We start from the raw sequence: 19520 nt of genomic DNA, 5'->3' as shown, positions 1-19520 counted from the left end.
AAGACTAAGTTAGAGAACTCTCCTCTAACTCATGTTTGACACTACCAATCTTGCGCACTGCCTTAATGAGGTATAAAGCCCCTAGCCTTTATCACACCCAATGCCTTGAAGTTACACCCAGGGTGTGGTGAATTCTATACTTGGCAGATTCACATTTTGGCTTAATCCAACTAAAACTAAAAAATTCCCTAACATGTCTTAATATTCTGATTCAACAAGTGTACTGAGTCAAAAGTAGTATAGATCAAATATCTTCTTCAAAGATTTGTAGACAATTAAAATGTGAATAGGCTATTATCAACTTGTAAAACGAATTTGATACAAGGATTAAGTATTGTGATTCCTTATACTTAAAATGAGTTACAACTAACATAAATAGTAGGATTGAGAAGAAATTCATATTTCAAAGATGTTGGGATTGATATTCATTTTATAAAACTTGACATTACTCTTTCTTATAAGAATTTATTCACACATTTATGGTTCCAATCCACAAATATTCATTCAAATTGATTCCTCAAACTTGAAACACTAAGAACCTTAAATCAACACATGATCCCTCAATGTATTAATTTAATGTTCTTACATTAAGTTCATGGATTTGTTGATTGATGAATTTGAAGCTATTCCTAAACATCAAATAATCATCAAGCGCTTAGATTCAATTCATATCACAAATATGTTTTCCAACTATATTTGAAATCAAACTCATACAAAAGAAGCATTAAGCATAAAATCAAGCACCACCTTAAATAACTGAATTTTACATATATAAACTTGAAAGAGTTTACATCAAGATTGACAAATAAACTCAATCCCAACTAGGAGAGTTTAGTTATGCATAGTCAAAGAGAATGCCAATATACAACCCATAGATTAGAAGAGGAGAAAAATAATTAATGATCCTTGTTTCCAAGCAATCTTGTTCTTCAAATCTCCTTTATGTCATATTTTCTCTCTCTTTCTCACCTCTCCTCCCATGTTCTCCTCTTGTTTCTATTGTTCCCAAAAGGTATTTATATGATCTTCAAAATAAAGGAAAATCTGAATTTTCTCCCATTGCTACGGTGGATTGCAACATTGGAGAATATTTTAGATTGAAGCAAGCTCCACAACTTGAGCGTTGATTCATTGTTGCAATGGTGAAATGCCCTATTTCCCAATCAACTTCAAACTTCCACAACTCAAGCTTTGGCTAGGTGATATGGCACCCAGAATCTGTTGAGCTTCTGTTGCTTCACCATTACAGTCTTGATATGGAGCCATGGCGCCAAGAATTTGTTTAAGCTTCATAAACCCACAATTGCAGCAGTGGCTCAAGGCTTGAGTAATGAAACTTAGAAATTTTTTCGGCAAACTAGAGAGAAAATTGATATTATCATTCTTCCTTCTCTTATCTTGATGCTCATACTTAAATTATCAACACAAGGGGCAAATATATAATGAAAATATATATAATTAATAAAAATAGTGCCTAATAAAAGATAAAATTCATTAAATTCTAGCACTTATCAACATGTAACACCAGAATTCACAACTACATATCATACACAACTCATATATGCAACAAATTTCAACACATAGCCAACAATCTCTTCGAACATTAAGTTCCTTCTCATAAGAACAAAACAACCCCAAAACTCAACAAACTTAACTTTCAATCCTATCTCAATTCAACATTTTAATTATAAAATGATGATTCTAGGGATAGAAACAACAATAACAATCCAACAACTTAGAAAGCTCCCCTTATCTCTAAATCCACTAGAATCAAGGGAAGGAAGAAAATAAAGCCTCTTGATTAACTTTGTACACTTGCTCTAAGTTCTCTAATTCTCAACTCTAGGAGGGTTGAATCTCCAACAACAACAATTTTACTCTCAAGAGAAGGGTGGAGGGATTTTGTAAAGGCGAAAAAGAAGATGATTCTCTTCGAGTTCCAAAGCTTTTCTTTCTAACTTCTCTATAAATTTTCCAAAGAAATAAACTTATGAAGTCCACGTTTTAAGAAAAACCTTATATATCTTCTTTTAACCGGTCAACCTTGACATATACTTAAATTAACTCATAAACAACAAAACTTATTAAGATTCATAAATCCTCAAAGTTTCATAACAACTAATCAACTAATCACAATAATATTTAAATTAATAAAATCAACAATATTAATAAAAAAATGCACAATGTTGCAATTTTCTCTAACGACAAAAATTTTTGTCTCCAAAAATTGACTTACTTGGAAAAAAATATAATATTGACCTATGAATTGTTCTTCCAACTCACACATAACCTTGCCAATAACTACATTTCATAAGACTTTCGCTAAGTTGATGAACTTGCCCATTAACTCTTTCGATATGTAATTAACCGCAACAACTAACTTCTTAACCATCATCTTCAAATATTTCACAATCAAAATAACTCCCATGTTTGTTGCAAGCACAACATTTGCACTAACTTTTGTAATACAAATGTTTGTAATAATCATCGCAAATTCCATTGTTCATTTACCAATCCACACTTTAACAACTATTTCTTTAAGTCTAATTTATGTTTACGGTAAACATTATAAACACATTTTTTACATCCCCAAATTTTTAAGTATCTTAATTATCTCTTCCAATGACCGCTCATCTATATCATATTTAGTAGTTATATTTTATCTTTTCTTATGTACGATAACCAATGACCATGTCATTTTGTTAATATCTTCAACAAGTGACTATCGTGGTTAAAAAAAGAACATTTTTAAATATTGACTATTTTACCTAAAAACAAAATACTTAAAACGAGATACTTGTCTTCATCTACCACCACCTTGGACACAAAATGAGATTACCAACACCGAAGGAATGAAGCACTCCAAGAGGGATGAATGCACCTAGTTTTGTCTACCTTAAAACACTTGATGAAACACATTCTAGAAAAAAAGTTATTATTATTATTATTATTTATTTATTTATTTTAAGTTTAAAGACCACTTTGATCAAATGAAGGATAGTACTTTTCATAGCCATGGCATGAATTATTTTACGACATTGCATGAGACTCAATGAAATAAACTAAAATGTAATTAAAAACACATATTTAGAGACCAAAATATGTAATTTCTAAATATACATCAAAACAAAAATGTAATACAAGTATAAGAACCAAATAAATTATTTTATCTATAATTAAATAATAAGATTTTCAATTTCTAGAAGTTGGTTTTGGACAAAAATTAGGGTGGGCAACGGGCGGGTTCGGATGAAAAATGTTCAACCCATTATAAATCGACTTTGAAAAAATGTGACCCATATCCGACTGACTGAGCTTTCGATTTGAGGCGGTTCGGGTTGCAACAGATTCGGATTTGGGCGGTGGGTACAATCGAGTTTGAGATTTTTTGTGGACCAAGTTATTTTAACGAAGGTGAAGCTTAAAACGGTAAGAAAATATTTTTAAAACAGTGTACAAAAATAGAATGAAGGTAACAATAGATGATGTAAGTAGATTCATAGATGAAACATTTACAAACTAAAGAAGCAAAGACAAAAGATAACAAAATTCATAGTTGTTACATGCAAAAGAAATCTAAAGTTAGATTACAAAATCTATAAGAAACCACTGTCGCACAAGTTGTACTCAAAATAGAGATAGGAAGATGAAAAAGAAAGATAAAGAAAGAAACAAAAAGAAAAATCTAAAAATAGACTAGTGTGTTGTGAAATTGATTATCTAGGTTTGAGAAAAAGAAAAAGAAAATTACAAATTGATAACTATATTATACTTGAAATAAAGATTTTTAAATTTGGAGCATTGTTGTTTAATTATACAAAAGTAATAAAAATATAAATTTATCTCATTTTCGATTGGGTTCGGTTTTTAGCGGGTTTAAAAATTTAAAACCGAATCCGCCTAATATAACCCGTATAAATCAAAATTTTAACCCGATTTACCCGTAAAACTCGCCCGAATTCACCTAAAAATAATATTTTTTTATCAAATTTTTCAAGTTCGGTTCGGGTCTCGATTTTATCCACACCCCTAACAAAAACTGAAAATTCAGTATATAATCTACGCAATATGCAATGTAAGACTTTTACATTATCATTTAATCACAAATAATTATTTATGAAAGTCATTTTAATAATATTTTTTAATTAATTGATAACATAACTTTTTTTTTTCTTTACTAACAACCGTGCAGAGAAATTAAACCAAAAAATAATGTGTAAAAAAAAACAAAAAAAAATATTGCCATAGATTAATTGATGATATAGTGACAATTTTTATTCTCTCACAAAAATTGAGAGACAACTCTATTTAAATTACTAGGTTCATTTACATCCTTAATTTTTTTAAAAATGATTCACCAAATATTCTTATATAATTATTTAGCTATAAAATTTAAAATTAATTTTGTATCCTTGATAAAGTTATAATAAAATTAAAATAAAAAGTTGTAACACAAAAAATTGATATTGTATTTATTACTAGTATATTAGTATAGAAGTACTATAAATTATTTTGTACTTAATTAAACCCTGTAAACCTTTTATTACCATAAAAAAAAACCCTTCTAAACCTTTTCCCTCTGCTATCAAAGTAGGCGCAAACCAAAAATTGAGGTAGTAGCTATGGCCAGCCCGGAAGAAGCAAAGCTCGAAACTTTCATGCAGTGGCTACAGGTTCGTTAACATTCCTAAGAATTCATGGTCAAAGGGCAACAATTTTAAGTTTTTACGGTGAATATTCCATGGTGTCTTTTTTCTAAGTTTTGAATTTTGTTTTGGTCTTGAAATCAGGCAAATGGGGTTGAGCTACGAGGTTGCAAAATCAAGTGGTGTGATTCCAAACGAGGGTTTGGCATCTTTTCTGATAAAGATGTTTCTGATGGTAATATCAACATGGATTGAGTTGAGAGAAGGATTTGGTTTTATTGCTTGTTACTGTTGTTACTTGTTAGTGTATAATTGGCATTGTTATTGTTTGGAAATTTTTGTTAATGATCTTTTGTTGTAGTCCTGTAAAATTGAAAATTGAAAATGCCGGTATTGCCTTTGAATCTAAAAAATTGGCCATCTTCAGGAGCAGAAAGTTTTTTTTTTTAATGCTAAGTGATATCTGACTGTTTATAGTTATGTGCCTTGACCACTGAAAAGAGAGAAAGTGATTTTGTTTTCTTTGAAAAGCAGGGGTTTTGTTGGTTGTTCCCCTAGATTTAGCAATTACTCCAATGAGAGTGTTGCAAGATCCTCTTCTAGGACCAGCATGTAGGGCAATGTTTGAAGAAGGAAATGTTGACGACAGGTTACTAATGATGCTGTTACTGACTGTGGAGCGGTTGCGTAAGAATTCTCTATGGAAGCCGTATGTATGGATAATTGTGTTTTACTTTGGGATTCAGATTTCAGATTGTGTTGAGTTTCACTTGTGGAGTGGTTAAAACTAAATCAGGTACTTTGATATGCTTCCAACCACTTTTGGGAATCCACTTTGGTTTACTGATGATGAACTTCAAGAGCTAAGAGGAACAACATTATATCGTGCAACTGAATTGCAGGTAATTTATCATGTGACTCATTTAAGTCATTTTTTGATACCATTAACCAGTTCAATTGCAAGTGTGCTTTTCTTGCCAATTTTAAGACAACATGATGAAAAAACAAGACTAGTTATCTCTATCTTGGCTTATGTGTATGTGTTTCGCATAAGAGGAGTGTTAAGTGTTAACAACACACTCTGTAACACATTCTTCTTAATACTCATTTTTATTGGTTAAAATTTATTGAAAATTACAAAATCACGAGAGAATCATTAAATAGGATGTGAGACCCACCAAATTTTTGGGTTTTCCAATAAATTTCAACCAATGAGAGAGCATGTGTTTAAAAGAGTGTGACAGAGAGTGTGTTGCCAACATTTCTCGTTTCCCATAATTTCAAAATGTTGTTCATCTGTTCGTGTGACAGCTCAATTTTGACGTTCTCGTCTATGTTTTTTGAGTAGTAATCATCAAGTTGAATTAGTTGTCTACAGTGTTGTTTTTTTGGTAAATACTCAAATGCCATTGGAGGAGCATGCACTCTACACAATATGAAAATCACCTAAAAGTCAAACCTACTTTTCTAATGTTATCTCTTAATGGATATCGAGAATTTGAGATTTTATTTTTGGCTGATTTGACCTTCCTGGTGAACATGCTTAGTTTGTTTTATAGTGTTTGAGATAGAACCACGTGTCAAAAGTCAACTCTGGCATTAACTTCTGGTCACCTTATTTAACAGTATATTTGATAACTGTCTTTGTCTTATCTTGCAGAAGAAAAGCCTGCTTTCTTTGTATGAAACTAAAGTGAAGGATATAGTGAAGAATCTTTTGACTCTTGATGGAAATTCAGAGATGTATGTGTTGGGTAAAATTGTATTTTATTGATTATTTTTTTGTTTTGAAGTAGTTAATTCATAATTGACATAGTTTGATTCCTCTGGAAATTTTGATGTCTTGTATTTTGAGCTAATTAATGTAGGATATATGCCAATGATGTTATTTTGGTTTTGGGATCAAGTCTCATACACTTGTGAAAATATAATTTAGCAGTTACTAGTTCATTACTTTGCTATTTCACCTTATATGAAAACCATTATGGCATGAAGGAGGTGTTTGGTACAAGGATTCTTTTTTACTTTCCTAGGAATCTGAAGTCGGGAAAGTTAGTTTCCTACATTTGGGTTATTGATTTAAACATTGTTTCCTGGGAATGGTTTTTACCTATGTTTTTCATGAAATTGTTCCCATGGGAGTAGGTGGGAATCTACAATTCATGAGTTAAATGGAAAGTTTAGCTCCAGTAAAATGTCATGTTACCTTTATTTTCCTATTTAATGTAGTAAAAATAATTGATTCCTAAGTAACATATATAAATATTCCCAGAAACATTTATGACCAACCAAACACATTTTAATCATTTCTAGGAATTATGATTCTCAGGAATCATGATTTCCGGGCATGAAAAAGTTTTACTTCTACCAAACGCCTCCTAAGATTTAAATGTGGATGTTCTATAATGTGTTAAGTGTGCAACTGCTTTTCATAGTAAGTTATATTCCAGATATTTCATTCAGATGTAAGTCATCTATTCATTGATGTGCTAGGATATAGTCCTTTTCAGGTTGCCAAAAAAATATGTAGGTTTCAAGATATTGTCTTCGCTTTTGATCATACTGTGCCACTTTAAAGTACAAGAATATAGGATTTGATTGATTTATAAGGCTTTCTATACAATGCCATTTACACCTGTACACTGCCCTTTCTATTTACCCCATATCTATTATTAGCAGTAAATATTACTATTTACTAATTCTGCATTAAAAAATGCTATCAATATATACCTGCTCAACTATCTTCGAAAGGATGAATTGAAATTTTCTAGATTTGTTATCAAACAGCCATTTGTTACTCGCTAGCTAAATGTTAAACATACATTTACATTGCTTCTCTTCTGTCTGACTTTTCAGTGAGGTGAGCTTTGAAGATTTCCTTTGGTATGTAATGTACTTCTAGTGAATTTTTGCCACTTTAACTAAATCCTTGGAGGTTGATAGTAGACTTGCCTTCTTGCTAGGGCAAATTCAGTATTTTGGAGTCGTGCTTTGAACATTCCAATGCCTCGTTCTTATGTATTTCCAGAATTTCAAGATGCTCATGTCAGTTGCATTCCAGAAGCTGATGAAAACAGTGAGTCCGTCTTTTTTTTTTTTTTTTTTCTCTCTTCACTAATTTCCTTTTAACAATTCTCTCTTCTGTTTTGTGTCCAATCAGAAGGTCAGCATTTAGTATTTCTCTGAATTTGAGATTTAAAAATGGTATTTTAATAGGAAAGTTTATTACAGGAAGCCAGGTTAAAAAATCTGACAATCTGACCAAGGAAGCGGCATGTAACACAATGATAGAAGACACTATGTGGGTAGAGGGTCTTGTCCCTGGCATTGATTTTTGCAACCATGGTAAATTGTTGCTTGAATCCCTGATATTTTGATCAATTAATTTCTTGACATGATATCAAAGCCTCTACGATGAAACAGCTTCGATATCAATCCTTGCTGCCTCAATTGTGATAAATTTTGGTGCAAATTATGAAGTGATGATAATGGCCATAGGCTTTATCTACTCTTCATGCCCAAAGGACTGTTGTGCGGGAGGATGTAATACATATTGATAAATTTCTGCAAATTTCATTACAGGATGTATATAACCTCTAATATATTCCAGCTATAATACAAAGCCTTCTTTGGATGAGAGATTTTAATGGAGTAATTCAATTTTTTGAAGAATTTCAAATGCTTTGGTGTAAAATATTTTATTTGGATGGAGAATTTACAGAGCATTTTAAATTTAAGCATTTGTGAAATTCCTTAATAGTGTGTTTGGATGAAAAATTTTATAAATTCAAGGAATTTTAAATTCTTGGTATTTGAATTACTTTGATTTCAATTTCTATCATTCTTAAAATATTTTGTTTGGATTAGTCAATTCAGATTTATTAAATTTTAAATTGTTAGGTTGAATATCATAATTTGATTCCATCATAGTAAAATTGATTTTAAAAATATATTTATATGTTGAGATTTTTAAATTAAATTTTATAAAAATAAATATTAATCCATTTTTAAATATTTAGTAATTTTAAAAATTAATATTAGATAATATTTAATAATTTTAAAAATTAATATAAGATAATAGTTAATAATTTTAAAAATATTTTTGAATATCTAATAATTAAAAGAATGAAGAGATAAGATAAAATATATAGGTGAAATAAGAAAAATAAATATGAGAAATTTCAAATTCTCCTATTTTGGGAGAATTTGAAATTCTACTATTTTAAGGGATTTTACGAATGCTTGGATTTCAAATTCTTTGTAAATTCATCATCCAAACAAAACATTTCATCTCAAGAAATTTGAAATTCTTCAAATAAATGAATTACCCTATATAAGATGTGGAATTTCAAATTATCTCAGAAAAGTAAGAATTTAAAATTCTTCTCTCTCTTTTTTCTTCTACCACCCTCTCCTCTCTTTCAAAGTGGATATAAAAAAATATCAATAATTTTTTTAATTATTGACTATTCAAAATTATTTTTTTAAATTATTAAATATTATCTAAAATTTAATAAAAATTATTGAATATTATTAAAAATTGGCCAATATTTAGTTTGATAAAATTTAATCTTAAGAATTTAGTTTTATCTATGGTGGAAATTAAATTGCCTTATCCAAACTACAAATTTAAAATTTAAAAAATTTGAATTGATTTGTCCAAATAAAATATTTAAAGAATGATGAAACATGAAATTAAAGTAATTCAAATTTCTTGAATTTTTAAAATTTTGCATCTAAACACACTATTACTGTTTATCTAGCCTTTCTTGGATGTTAAAAGGATATTTTCCTTTGCATGTAATATAATCATTTAGACAAATGGTTTCTAAATAATTGGTGTTCCTTTTTCTTTTCATAGTGATAGGGGTATGATATATAAAGTAACGGATCATGATGGAAAGTTTGCTACGCAAATATCTATTATTGTTTTGATAAATGAAAAAATAAACAAACTATTTGTATGCGTGAACATGTTTTCCTGGCTTTATGCCAGGGTGAGTAATCTCCATGTCATATATGCTAGATACATCAAATGCCTTATGCGATTACTTATTATATGACCAATCAGATCTGAAGCCGATAGCAACATGGGAAATTGATGGAACTGGTTTAACAACAGGAGTTCCTTTCTCCATGTATCTTATTTCTGGTAACATTCTTTTTTTGTGACTCTTCAGTGTCTTTGCTAACATCCAAATAATAGAATGTTTGGATTCACTTTGAGAACCCAAAAACCATGGTATCCCACCATGATTTTTCATCACACTAGAGAGTAGCTTTAAAGCTACCATGATTTTTCAATGTGGTCCACCATATTTCGAAACACACACCAAGTGTTCTCCTCGTATGTGCCTCTGCAGTTGTAGCAGTTACTTTCAAATTTCTTATTTAATTATTTGTTTTATTCCGCTCTCCATTTAAGTAGACTCTTTATGTGATATGTCATGAAACTATTCCCCTTTAATTCTATTGTTTTCTTGATTGTGAAGCTGCTCAAAGTCCCTTGCAGATTGATCAAGAAATTTCCATTAGTTACGGAAACAAGGGAAATGAGGTACTTTATATTGTTCCATAGTTCAAAAAAGTGAAACCATATTCCTATATTATTTTTTATGTTCTACTTTACTTTTCTGTTCTCTTTTTACCATTATATTTAAGCATCAAACTTTTAATCTGCAAGCAGAGAGGCCTGCAAGGGTGAAAGAAGGTTTTTAATGTGATATTTTCACGTGGCCAAAGCTGGTGCAATGTCTTGTTGGCAGTTTATTCAACTTGTCTCTAAAAGGTTTAATTGAACTAGATACATAGTTGTCTTTTCAATAAGCTGCAACAAGGTGTTGCACTATTGATTTGGCCCTTTAACTTATTTGAGTTCAGTTGTGCCGTTATGAATATGTGCATGCACATATATATATATATATATATATATATATATATATATTTTAGTAAATGCAAGAGACGAAGTGGAGTATCGTCCATTTAAAGGTTGGAGTATAAGTTATTTTGAAGCTTATTTCAAGTACTAATGGTTTACATTTTTCCACTTGGTGCAGGAACTTCTGTATCTGTATGGTTTTGTCATTGATGATAACACAGACGATTATCTCATGGTAATGGCTTATTCTTTGACCTTTTGCACCCGTAGTAAAATTCCTCTTTATTCCTTAACATGTTACTCCCCGTCTCTTAATTGTTCTTGTTAGCATAATTCAGTTTCTACTCTCAAGAAGCTTTGCTGTGTTGTGTTCATCTTTATAATTATGGCTCCTCTTTATTTATTGCTTCGTCGCAGCTTGAAAATATTTAGTAATATCTACCTGTTGTTTATCAATTCCTTGCAATAGTTACTCAATTAGTTTTGTAACTAATAGCATTTCATACATCGATATACCTACTTAATTTTGTTTATGGCTGCTACCTTTTAATTTATATTCTGTATCATGAGCTGTGTGATTCACATGATCATGATTGTTACAATTATAGACATGGCTTACTAATTTATCATTGTTGTTGAGTCCTCTAGGTCCACTATCCAGCTGAAGCAATTGATGCTATTTCCTTTTCAGAGTCCAAAAGCCAGCTTCTTGAAGTTCAGGTGTGCTAATAATTTTTCTTCATCTTTCTGCCTTTTTGTAATAAGTAGAGTATGATGTATTTGGCCAATTTTATACTACCTATTATTATAAAATTTCCCCTTTTCTGTAATTACACTTTCTTTGTTTTATGTTTACAGAAGGCTGAAATGAGATGTCTTTTACCCAAAACTTTGCTGGATAATGGATTTTTTCCACGTGGCACTCAAAACAGTGGAGAAAATAACAAAGGCAAAGTTGACCAAGTTTGCAACTATAGTTGGAGTGGTCAGCGCAAGATGCCATCTTATGTAAACAAGCTGGTATTTCCTGAGAAATTTTTGACCACTTTGAGGACTATAGCCATGCAAGAAGATGAGCTTTTCAAGGTTTCCTCAATGCTGGAAGAGGTTCAGTTTCTATGCATCATTTTACTTTTCATTGGAATGTTAAGACTTTTATATTAGCTCATGCCTTTGTCCCAGAAGCTGTATTTCCTTTTTCTTTGGTATAAGTTTTCTATCAAGATTTACCACATTTGCTACCCCTTCGATTAGTTAAATTGCTTATAACTTGGAAAACAGTAATAAAAAATAAAAGAAAACAACTGACACTACAGGTCAATGCTGAACATGTGTCGTTATAACAGTGCTATGGTGACAATATTCAATTACTGAACCAATCCATTGTAATGCAATTCATTTTCAAGGCCAAGCATGTTTCATAATTTTGAACATAACGTCATTAATGCATTAATAAATTTCATTTATTTTGGAATCCATTTAATTATACAACCACGATTGGTACTAGTGAATTAAAGGTCAATTACATGTCATTCCGACCTTTTTCCTTTGATTGTTAGCTGAGATAATGAGGTCAATTTATGTATTACATTTAGCAAGAAGTTTAGAACCCAGAAGATAAGTAGTAAACATTTTTTTAATTTGAATTGTTTATGTTCATGCTTTCTATAAAGCTTGCTGGACCTGAAAGGGAGAGACAACTATCAGATACAGATGTCCAATCAGCAATATGGGAGGTCTGCGGTGATTCTGGAGCTTTACAAGTTCTTGTTGATCTTCTTCGTGTGAAGTGAGTGCCATGATTTACGTAACCATAACTGCTGATAGGATTATGTTAATTATAAACTGAAATATTTTTTACCATACTCCTAATCTGCATGCTTATGATTGCAACTTGATTTCTGCAAATAATGTTTGAATCTCATATATTCAATGTTTCCTTTAATAAGGACATGCTAGAACATCAACATTGATATATCTTACGTGCAATGCCTTACTGATTTCACTGCATTCAAGGATGATGGATCTCGAAGAGAGTTCTGGAACAGAGGAAGGTGACATTGATTTGCTCAAGAAAGCCCTAATTATTGATAGCCAGGAAGATAGCAAACAATGCATGAGCACTATAAGGTAGAAACTAGAAACTAGTATATTTGATTATATTATAGTATTCATATACCTTGTTTTACCTGAATTGTCGGCGATCATTTATTTCTTCATAATTGTATTTTTCGAATTTCCAAAGATCATACTAAAACTAAAATATAAACTATCAACCAAGTGAACTGACAAAATTTGATAAGTCACCTTGGTTACCGTAACGTTATGGATACCATAACAATTACCTAAAATATTTAATTAGTAAGAGGTTACATGAAAGCTCTACTTTATTGTTATAAAAAGGTATTGAATATGCTCTTGTGAGATTCTCTGGATGCTGTCAGTGGCTTAATTGGTGTTTCATTTTTTTAGTAGTTATCTTATGAAATTGCTGAAAAGCCTTTTCTTTGTTTCAAGGCTCCATGTGTAACTTGATTTACGAATTGTGTGGACATATCTAAATCTTGCTTCCTGAATCAAATAACTACAAGAATGGATGCATGTATTCTTCCATTGAAATTATATATTTTTAACTTTTTTGTTTAGATACAAGTATGGTATTTTTGAGTATGAATTAGTTATTTATCTAGAATTTATTTTCTCCCTTATTTTTACTCTTGCAACTTAATTATTACAAATATGATATCCTCACTATGCATGGGTCACTTTTTATGATCCTAACATTGTATCACCACCTTTTCATTTTAAGAGTCTGTTTAAATATAAACTTATTTTTTAATTGAAAAAAACTCTTTATTTTTGGTAAAAAATTTCTTGAAAGCATGTATGTGAACAAACTCTATGTATTGAAATGGTTGAAATAATGAGCCCTGCATTTTCAGGGTGTCTAAAATCATGTCTCGAACCAAATAAATCTTGGAGTTATCACTTAGGGTATGTTTGGAAGAATTTATTTTGGGTCCTTACATGTGACATTTCCATTCAATGACATGAGAGAGAATTAAAATAATAAAAAAGGGACACCGGGCTCTCGTGGTGGGAATTTTCACCAGAGAGGGATCTGAGTAAAAATCCCAATTGAGAGAATTCATTCCCCACTTGTGTAAGTGTTTAAGAGAACTTAACGAAAATAACAACATACCCATAAATTGCTTTCAGTTTATTTCAGTAAGTTATTCAGAATAACTTAAGAAGTAACTTACAACTTATATGAAAACAGTTTAACCATAATTCCTTCTTGATTATAAGCAATTTATACATAAATACTTGTATAATAAGCATTTATTCTACTGTTTATCTAAACACTCCTTTGATATAATTTTCTTCTTCATATTGTTGTTTTTCTAATAGATCTTGTTCTTTTCTCCAAAATTTCAGCACAAAGACAAATGACTCTGAGGAAGCAAAGTTGATGAGTAGAAACAAGTGGTCTGCTATAGTGTATCGGCGTGGCCAAAAGCAGCTGACAAGGTTATTCTTGAAAGAGGCAGAACATGCTCTACAGTTATCACTGAATGAAGAAGAGGTGACTTGTTAACCATGTCACATTGTTAATTGTTTAGCCCTCTTTTTGTTCCCTGATCTTAACCTATAATGTTTTTGTTACATCCTATTTGGTTCTTAAAAATTACAAATGAGGTTTTATTTTCACGAAATATCTTATGATTAACATTAACTCATTCTAGTCATACCAAATTATGATACTTTCCTGATTAATAAAAACCCTGATAAAAAAAACTAGTGATACCTTTGTTTCTATATTTAAGATTCTTTTTTCAGTAGTTTAGATTCTTTGTGAAAGTCAGTGACATTAAGTTTGTCAATAATTTGAATTTTTTTTTAAAAATTAATTTCTCTTTTTATCTAATTATTTTCACCTAATTAATTAATATTTGAAAGTTATGTTTTTCATCTTTTTCAATCCTAATAAAAAAAATGCTTGTCTCATTAATTTTCAGTTTTTATTTATTTTTACCCAACTAATTTTAAGAATATTTAAATATAATAATTCATGCAGGAGACTATACAGGGACAATCAATAAAGTAAAATAAATTACTACCGAAAAAAGAAAGAGGAATGTTACAAAGTATAGAAGTTTGTACGTTTTTATCGTGAGGTGACATTATTGTTGTCTTCTTGATTCAAGACAGTCCTGAACAACTCTGGTTTTGTCTGGTGTCTTGTCTACTTCATTGCATCTCACGGGTGGGTTGTTTGCCATTAAATTAGTAATGGAAGGCATCTTGTGACAGCATGAAATAAACATTGTACCCAACAATCGAGTATATTTTTAAATTTCAGTTGAGTTTAAAAAGTAAGTTAATAAAAAATATTTGACATATATATATATATATATATATATATATATATATATATATATATATTTAAGTCGTCTAAAATTTTTAAAACTAAGAAAATATTTATAATTAATAAAAAATTTTAAATTTTAAATGAACAGAGAAAATATAATAAAAGATTAAGTTGCTTTTAAAAGGGATAAAACTTAATTTAATATATGAAAAATATTTTTAAAATAATTAATGTAAGAGTTTAAAAGTTTTAAAATATTCGAAAACGTAGCCTAATTGAAAATACAATGAGTTGATTTTTTTTAATAAAATACATAATTTATAAAATAATTAATAAGTAAAAAAACATGGGTTGTGTTAATAAAATTATATATCTTGAAAAGGGAATCGAATAAGACATTATCTCATCTTATTCCCAAGAATGAAGATTTTATATTATTATATCCAATTTGGTAAAGATTAATATTGGGTAGAATAGAAATAGAATCATATGGACAAATACATAAATTCAACTAAAACATTGCCTAACCATGAGTAGGATCTTAATTAGCAACAACTATGAACAAATGCCAAGTTCAACTGCATCTATAAGCTACCCAAAAAACAAATAATAGACATAGCAGAACTTTGGCTTTGGACTAGGGCCAGTTTGACCTACTACATTTACACAAACTCTTCAGAGATTTACTAAGGACATGTTTGGATATAAGATTAGTCCAAGATTAGAAAAACTTTTTGAGAATTTCTCTATCAGAAAAAAACACTTTATTTCAGTATGTAAACAAGTTCTTCTAAACTTATATTTCATAAATTTATATGGAAACAGTCTTTAAATTCAAGTCTGGCTTATCAACCCTCTAGTCCTGCCACATGCTTAAGCAACCACCCTACTAAATAAGCAGCAAGTCCAGCTATGGCACCACTGCAGAGTGTGAGAGCCACAGAGAACATGATGTTTTGGCTAGCTATCCTTGCCTTAGCCATCCCAAGGAGAGCAAGAGCAAGTGCAGAAACAAGGCAAGCACTGATAAACTTGACAGTTTCACTGTCAGTGAAGGGTATGAGGATGATGAAAGAGAGCAAGGGAGTTGAGCCAAAGAGCATGAAGGATGCAAAGGTGACCAGGCCATTCTTCCATGGCTTCACCTCTTGGTCTGATGGCAGCATTCCCTTGTCTGCTACCATTCTCTGGTCCACCAGGATGTCATTGTACTTTGTGAATATGTTCACAACCTTGCACCATGTAACGAAATTCACTTAATTAAGCTAAGAACTTGGAAGCAATTTGGCTATGAAAGGCCAAATAAATGAATGTTCAAATAAAATAGTGTTGACCCTAGTGAACTTTTGCTACAAATTTCTCCCAAGGCTTGCCAATGTAAGGCTACTAAGGATACATTTGGATAAAATTCTTCAAAAATATTTTTAGGAGAAAAAATAAGAAAGAAAAATAAAATAATTCTCTATAAACTAAAATTAATTTATGCATAAGTTAATTTGTAGAAAATCATTTTTATTAACTTCTTCAAAATCTTTTTTTTACTCATAGATAAACTAAAAATAGACTAGTCTTAGTTTATCTAGGAACTTATTTTAATTTTCTTTCCTATAACAAACCTTAAAACTCAAGCTTTAATCTCAAGAACAATAGTTTTTTTTTTTATATAAACAAAAAAGCGACAAAAGAAGTTAATAAAAAGATCTAACATATAGTTCTCTCATTTAAAGCAAAATAATTTCTCTCTATTTTTGTTTCTGTAAAAGATCTAACATATAGTTCTCTAATTTAAAAGCAAAGTAATTTCTCTCTAATTTTGTTTCTTAGTCTCACTTATCCTTGGGTCAACCATGGTTTTTCTCGATAATTATATGAACAAATAGTATATACAAAATGTAAAAATCTTTCATCGCAAATTATTCTTGATAATTATACGAATAAATAGCATATACACCAACAATGTAAAAATCTTTTATTCCAAATTACCATGTATGTTGACTTTATAATAACTAACTTAATAATCATACCAAAGATGATTTTTGGTTTGTAGACAAAATATTTTTTTCTTTTAGCCGGAAGTACAAACCTATTGAACTCTAATATCATTATATTCCAAATGGTAAGCACTTTTTTTTTTTTTTTTTCATACATACCATGGTTGCATCATTGTAGTCCATCCCAAGAGCTTGATAGTATTTAACCAACTCTGTTTGCTCCTTGTCCCTTTGGTTCATGACATCCCATTCTGTCACTCTCCTTTCCTCAATGATCACATCCTGCTCAGAGCTAGCAGACACAAAGTCCCCAAACCCCATTGATATTGCATCTGCCACTAGGTTTGAGAACCCAAGAACCAGCACATCCACTACATTCAATGTGTACCACATCACTTCTAATATCATTTACACTTCGATACACAAAGCTATTCTACCTTTGCATCAATGACATGAGAATCAGTATCAGTATTTGGACATACATACATAAGAACCTTAGCCACAAACTATTAATTGGAGAATCTAAAGCCTTATATACCCCCCACAATAGAATCCCATTCTTTCAATGTGAGATTCTAGTCCTATATATTAGGATTGGATCAAAAGATTCCACTTGTACCAATTGATAGAAACTTTGGAAGAACCAAACCACAAAAATTAGCAATAATGTTTTATAAACTCCACACCAGAATCTCACACTTCCAATGTATGTTTCAATTCTCATACCATAAAATTATATCTTAATACAAACGCATTTACTTGATCAATTCTTAAATAAAACTAAAATCACCATTTTTTTTTAAATGTAGTATCTAAAACTAATTTTAACCAAATAAGACCTAAAACACATTATCTAAAATCACTTCTACGACATAAAATAAAAATAACTTTCTTTATAAATTAAAACCAATTTGTATATAAGCTTATTTTCAGAATTTCTCATTTTCTTACATTAGTTTCTCTATAAATTTACTTTTAAATTATAAATAGGCTAATTTTATCTGATTTTTCCTTTCTACTTAAAGATATTTAGGGAAAATTTATCCAAATCAATCCTAAAATTAAAAAGGGAATGACATATACATACCAGATGACCTAGTGCTAGCATTGATGGAAGAAATGAGAGCAAAACAAGTGATAATGGCATCAAGCCCTCCAAACACTATGCTCTTCACATATTCCCCTTTCCAAGGCTCTCTTGGCCTCTCACTCTTCCATTCCGAATCACCACCGTCCTCCGCCGCTTCCCGGAGGAGCCTGGTGGTGGTGCCACCACTGCTGCCACCTCTCTTACAGCTATCACCCATTAACACTAAGGCTTATTTTTTAATTTTTATTTTTGGAACTTTGTGGTGTATAGTGATGAATTCTATTCTATTCTTTTTTTTTTTTTTTCACTTTTCAGTTTTGACAGTGATATATTCTTTGAGCTCAGAAAAGTGTAATTGGTGTCACTATGCATGCCATTGCACCAACACGTAGCCAATGAGTGAAGTTCTTTAATGGTGTTTGAGGGTAACTCATTGACACGTTTCCATGATGATTCATCAACACATGGCCACCGTTTGGTCTCAACAGAGTCTAGAATACTTCTCTTCTTATGCATGCAAACTAACAAAAGTTGCATAACACACTTGTTATTGGGATATAATAGCTTTGTTAATTATAAGGTTTAATTCATTGGCGAATATTTTGGAAATTTTTAATTTAGTTTTTAGAGTTAAAAATTTATTTTCAATGCGGAACTTTTCAAAACATCCTTTATATTTATGTAGTTGGAAGGACGTGAAATTTTTTACAAAAATATTTTTTTTTATAAGGATATAAAAAATATTTTATAAAATTTATCAGATTGTAAAAAAAAAATTATAAACTAAATTAAAAAAGATGTAACACTTAATTATAATTTTTTTTTCTTTTTTAATTCTAGATACCTAATTGAAATTTTCAAACAGTTCAAGAATAATTATAATGTTAAACTTGAAGAAATTCACTATTAAAATTGAATTAGATAGATATTTTATTCTTTTCTTGTTTTTACGAGGAATATTTTCAATTAGTAAATAAATGAATTTTATTATTTACAATAAAAATAGGGTCTCAAATTATTCCATAAATTTCTCTAATAACTAATTGAAGATACAAAGACTGTTGAATAAAAAGTTAAATCCATAACAAATATTTTGTTCCAAATTTTAATTTTCATTACAAATCTAAATTCATTAAAAATTACAAATTAAAGTCAACTATGTCAAGTTTTTAAGAAAATATAAATACATTTACCAAAATGTATTTTGAGTAGGGTTTATATCTAAAATTAATATAATTGATACTAACAATAAATAATTGATAAGAGAAGAAAAGAAAGAAATTTTATATTTTATTAAAATATTTGATCTCAATTAAAAATAAATCTTTAAATTGTATAAGATATTGAATATTGAGTATAAACAAATTTTTTTTTCAGAAATATTATTTTCGAATATGTTATTTTCTAAAATATAATGAAACATTTCACGGAACGAACCTTAGATAATAATATCCCATCATAAATCTCACAAATTAAACATTAAAATTTGTGCATATATACGAGACTGCTCTTGATTAAAGTGATCTTTTACTTACACAAATAT

At 30.0% G+C, this 19520-nt stretch overlaps 2 protein-coding genes across 6 annotated transcripts; one reads left to right on the top strand and one right to left on the bottom strand.

Annotated features, from left to right (window-relative positions):
• The first annotated feature begins 4530 nt into the window (after positions 1-4530).
• On the top strand, positions 4531-16257 carry LOC109802257 (SET domain-containing protein). 5 transcript variants are annotated; one of them, XR_014433357.1, is made up of 18 exons: positions 4531-4673; positions 4791-4881; positions 5181-5355; positions 5443-5548; positions 6307-6389; positions 7503-7529; positions 7610-7722; positions 7878-7991; positions 9718-9798; positions 10139-10203; positions 10703-10759; positions 11173-11244; positions 11383-11631; positions 12198-12313; positions 12541-12654; positions 13963-14110; positions 14603-14791; positions 15722-16257. XR_014433357.1 is itself a non-coding variant. In XM_020363544.3 (17 exons), the coding sequence occupies exons 1-17, from the start codon at positions 4623-4625 to the stop codon at positions 15791-15793; spliced, it is 1734 nt and encodes a 577-aa protein (XP_020219133.1). In that variant the 5' UTR covers positions 4531-4622; the 3' UTR covers positions 15794-16257. The 5 variants fall into 5 exon arrangements, 4 of the variants coding, with proteins under 4 accessions (XP_020219133.1, XP_020219134.1, XP_082929077.1 ...); XM_020363544.3 differs by lacking the exon at positions 14603-14791; XM_020363545.3 differs by lacking the exon at positions 15722-16257 and having other exon boundaries at positions 14603-14881.
• LOC109802258 (uncharacterized) lies at positions 15944-18349 on the bottom strand. The gene is given in 4 exon segments (XM_020363549.3): positions 15944-15987; positions 15990-16128; positions 17047-17258; positions 17975-18349. Coding segments are annotated over 4 exon segments (615 nt in total). The 5' UTR covers positions 18195-18349.
• Between the last annotated feature and the right edge of the window lie 1171 nt (positions 18350-19520).

Source organism: Cajanus cajan, chromosome 4, assembly GCF_000230855.2.
Source record: "Cajanus cajan strain Asha chromosome 4, NIPB_CcT2T_4, whole genome shotgun sequence".
Lineage (NCBI taxonomy): Eukaryota > Viridiplantae > Streptophyta > Magnoliopsida > Fabales > Fabaceae > Cajanus > Cajanus cajan.
Note: the sequence above shows the minus strand (reverse complement) of the source record. Positions and strands in the feature narration are given on the sequence as shown.

What these genes read in the sequence shown, in the direction of transcription:
- LOC109802257 (XM_020363544.3), top strand. Translation starts at nt 4,623, where the DNA reads ATGGCCAGCCCGGAAGAAGCAAAGCTCGAAACTTTCATGCAGTGGCTA. An exon ending in TCCAGAAGCTGATGAAAACA is followed by an intron (nt 7,723 to 7,877) that starts GTGAGTCCGTCT and finishes AGTTTATTACAG; the next exon opens with GAAGCCAGGTTAAAAAATCT. An exon ending in CAATGCATGAGCACTATAAG is followed by an intron (nt 12,655 to 13,962) that starts GTAGAAACTAGA and finishes CCAAAATTTCAG; the next exon opens with CACAAAGACAAATGACTCTG.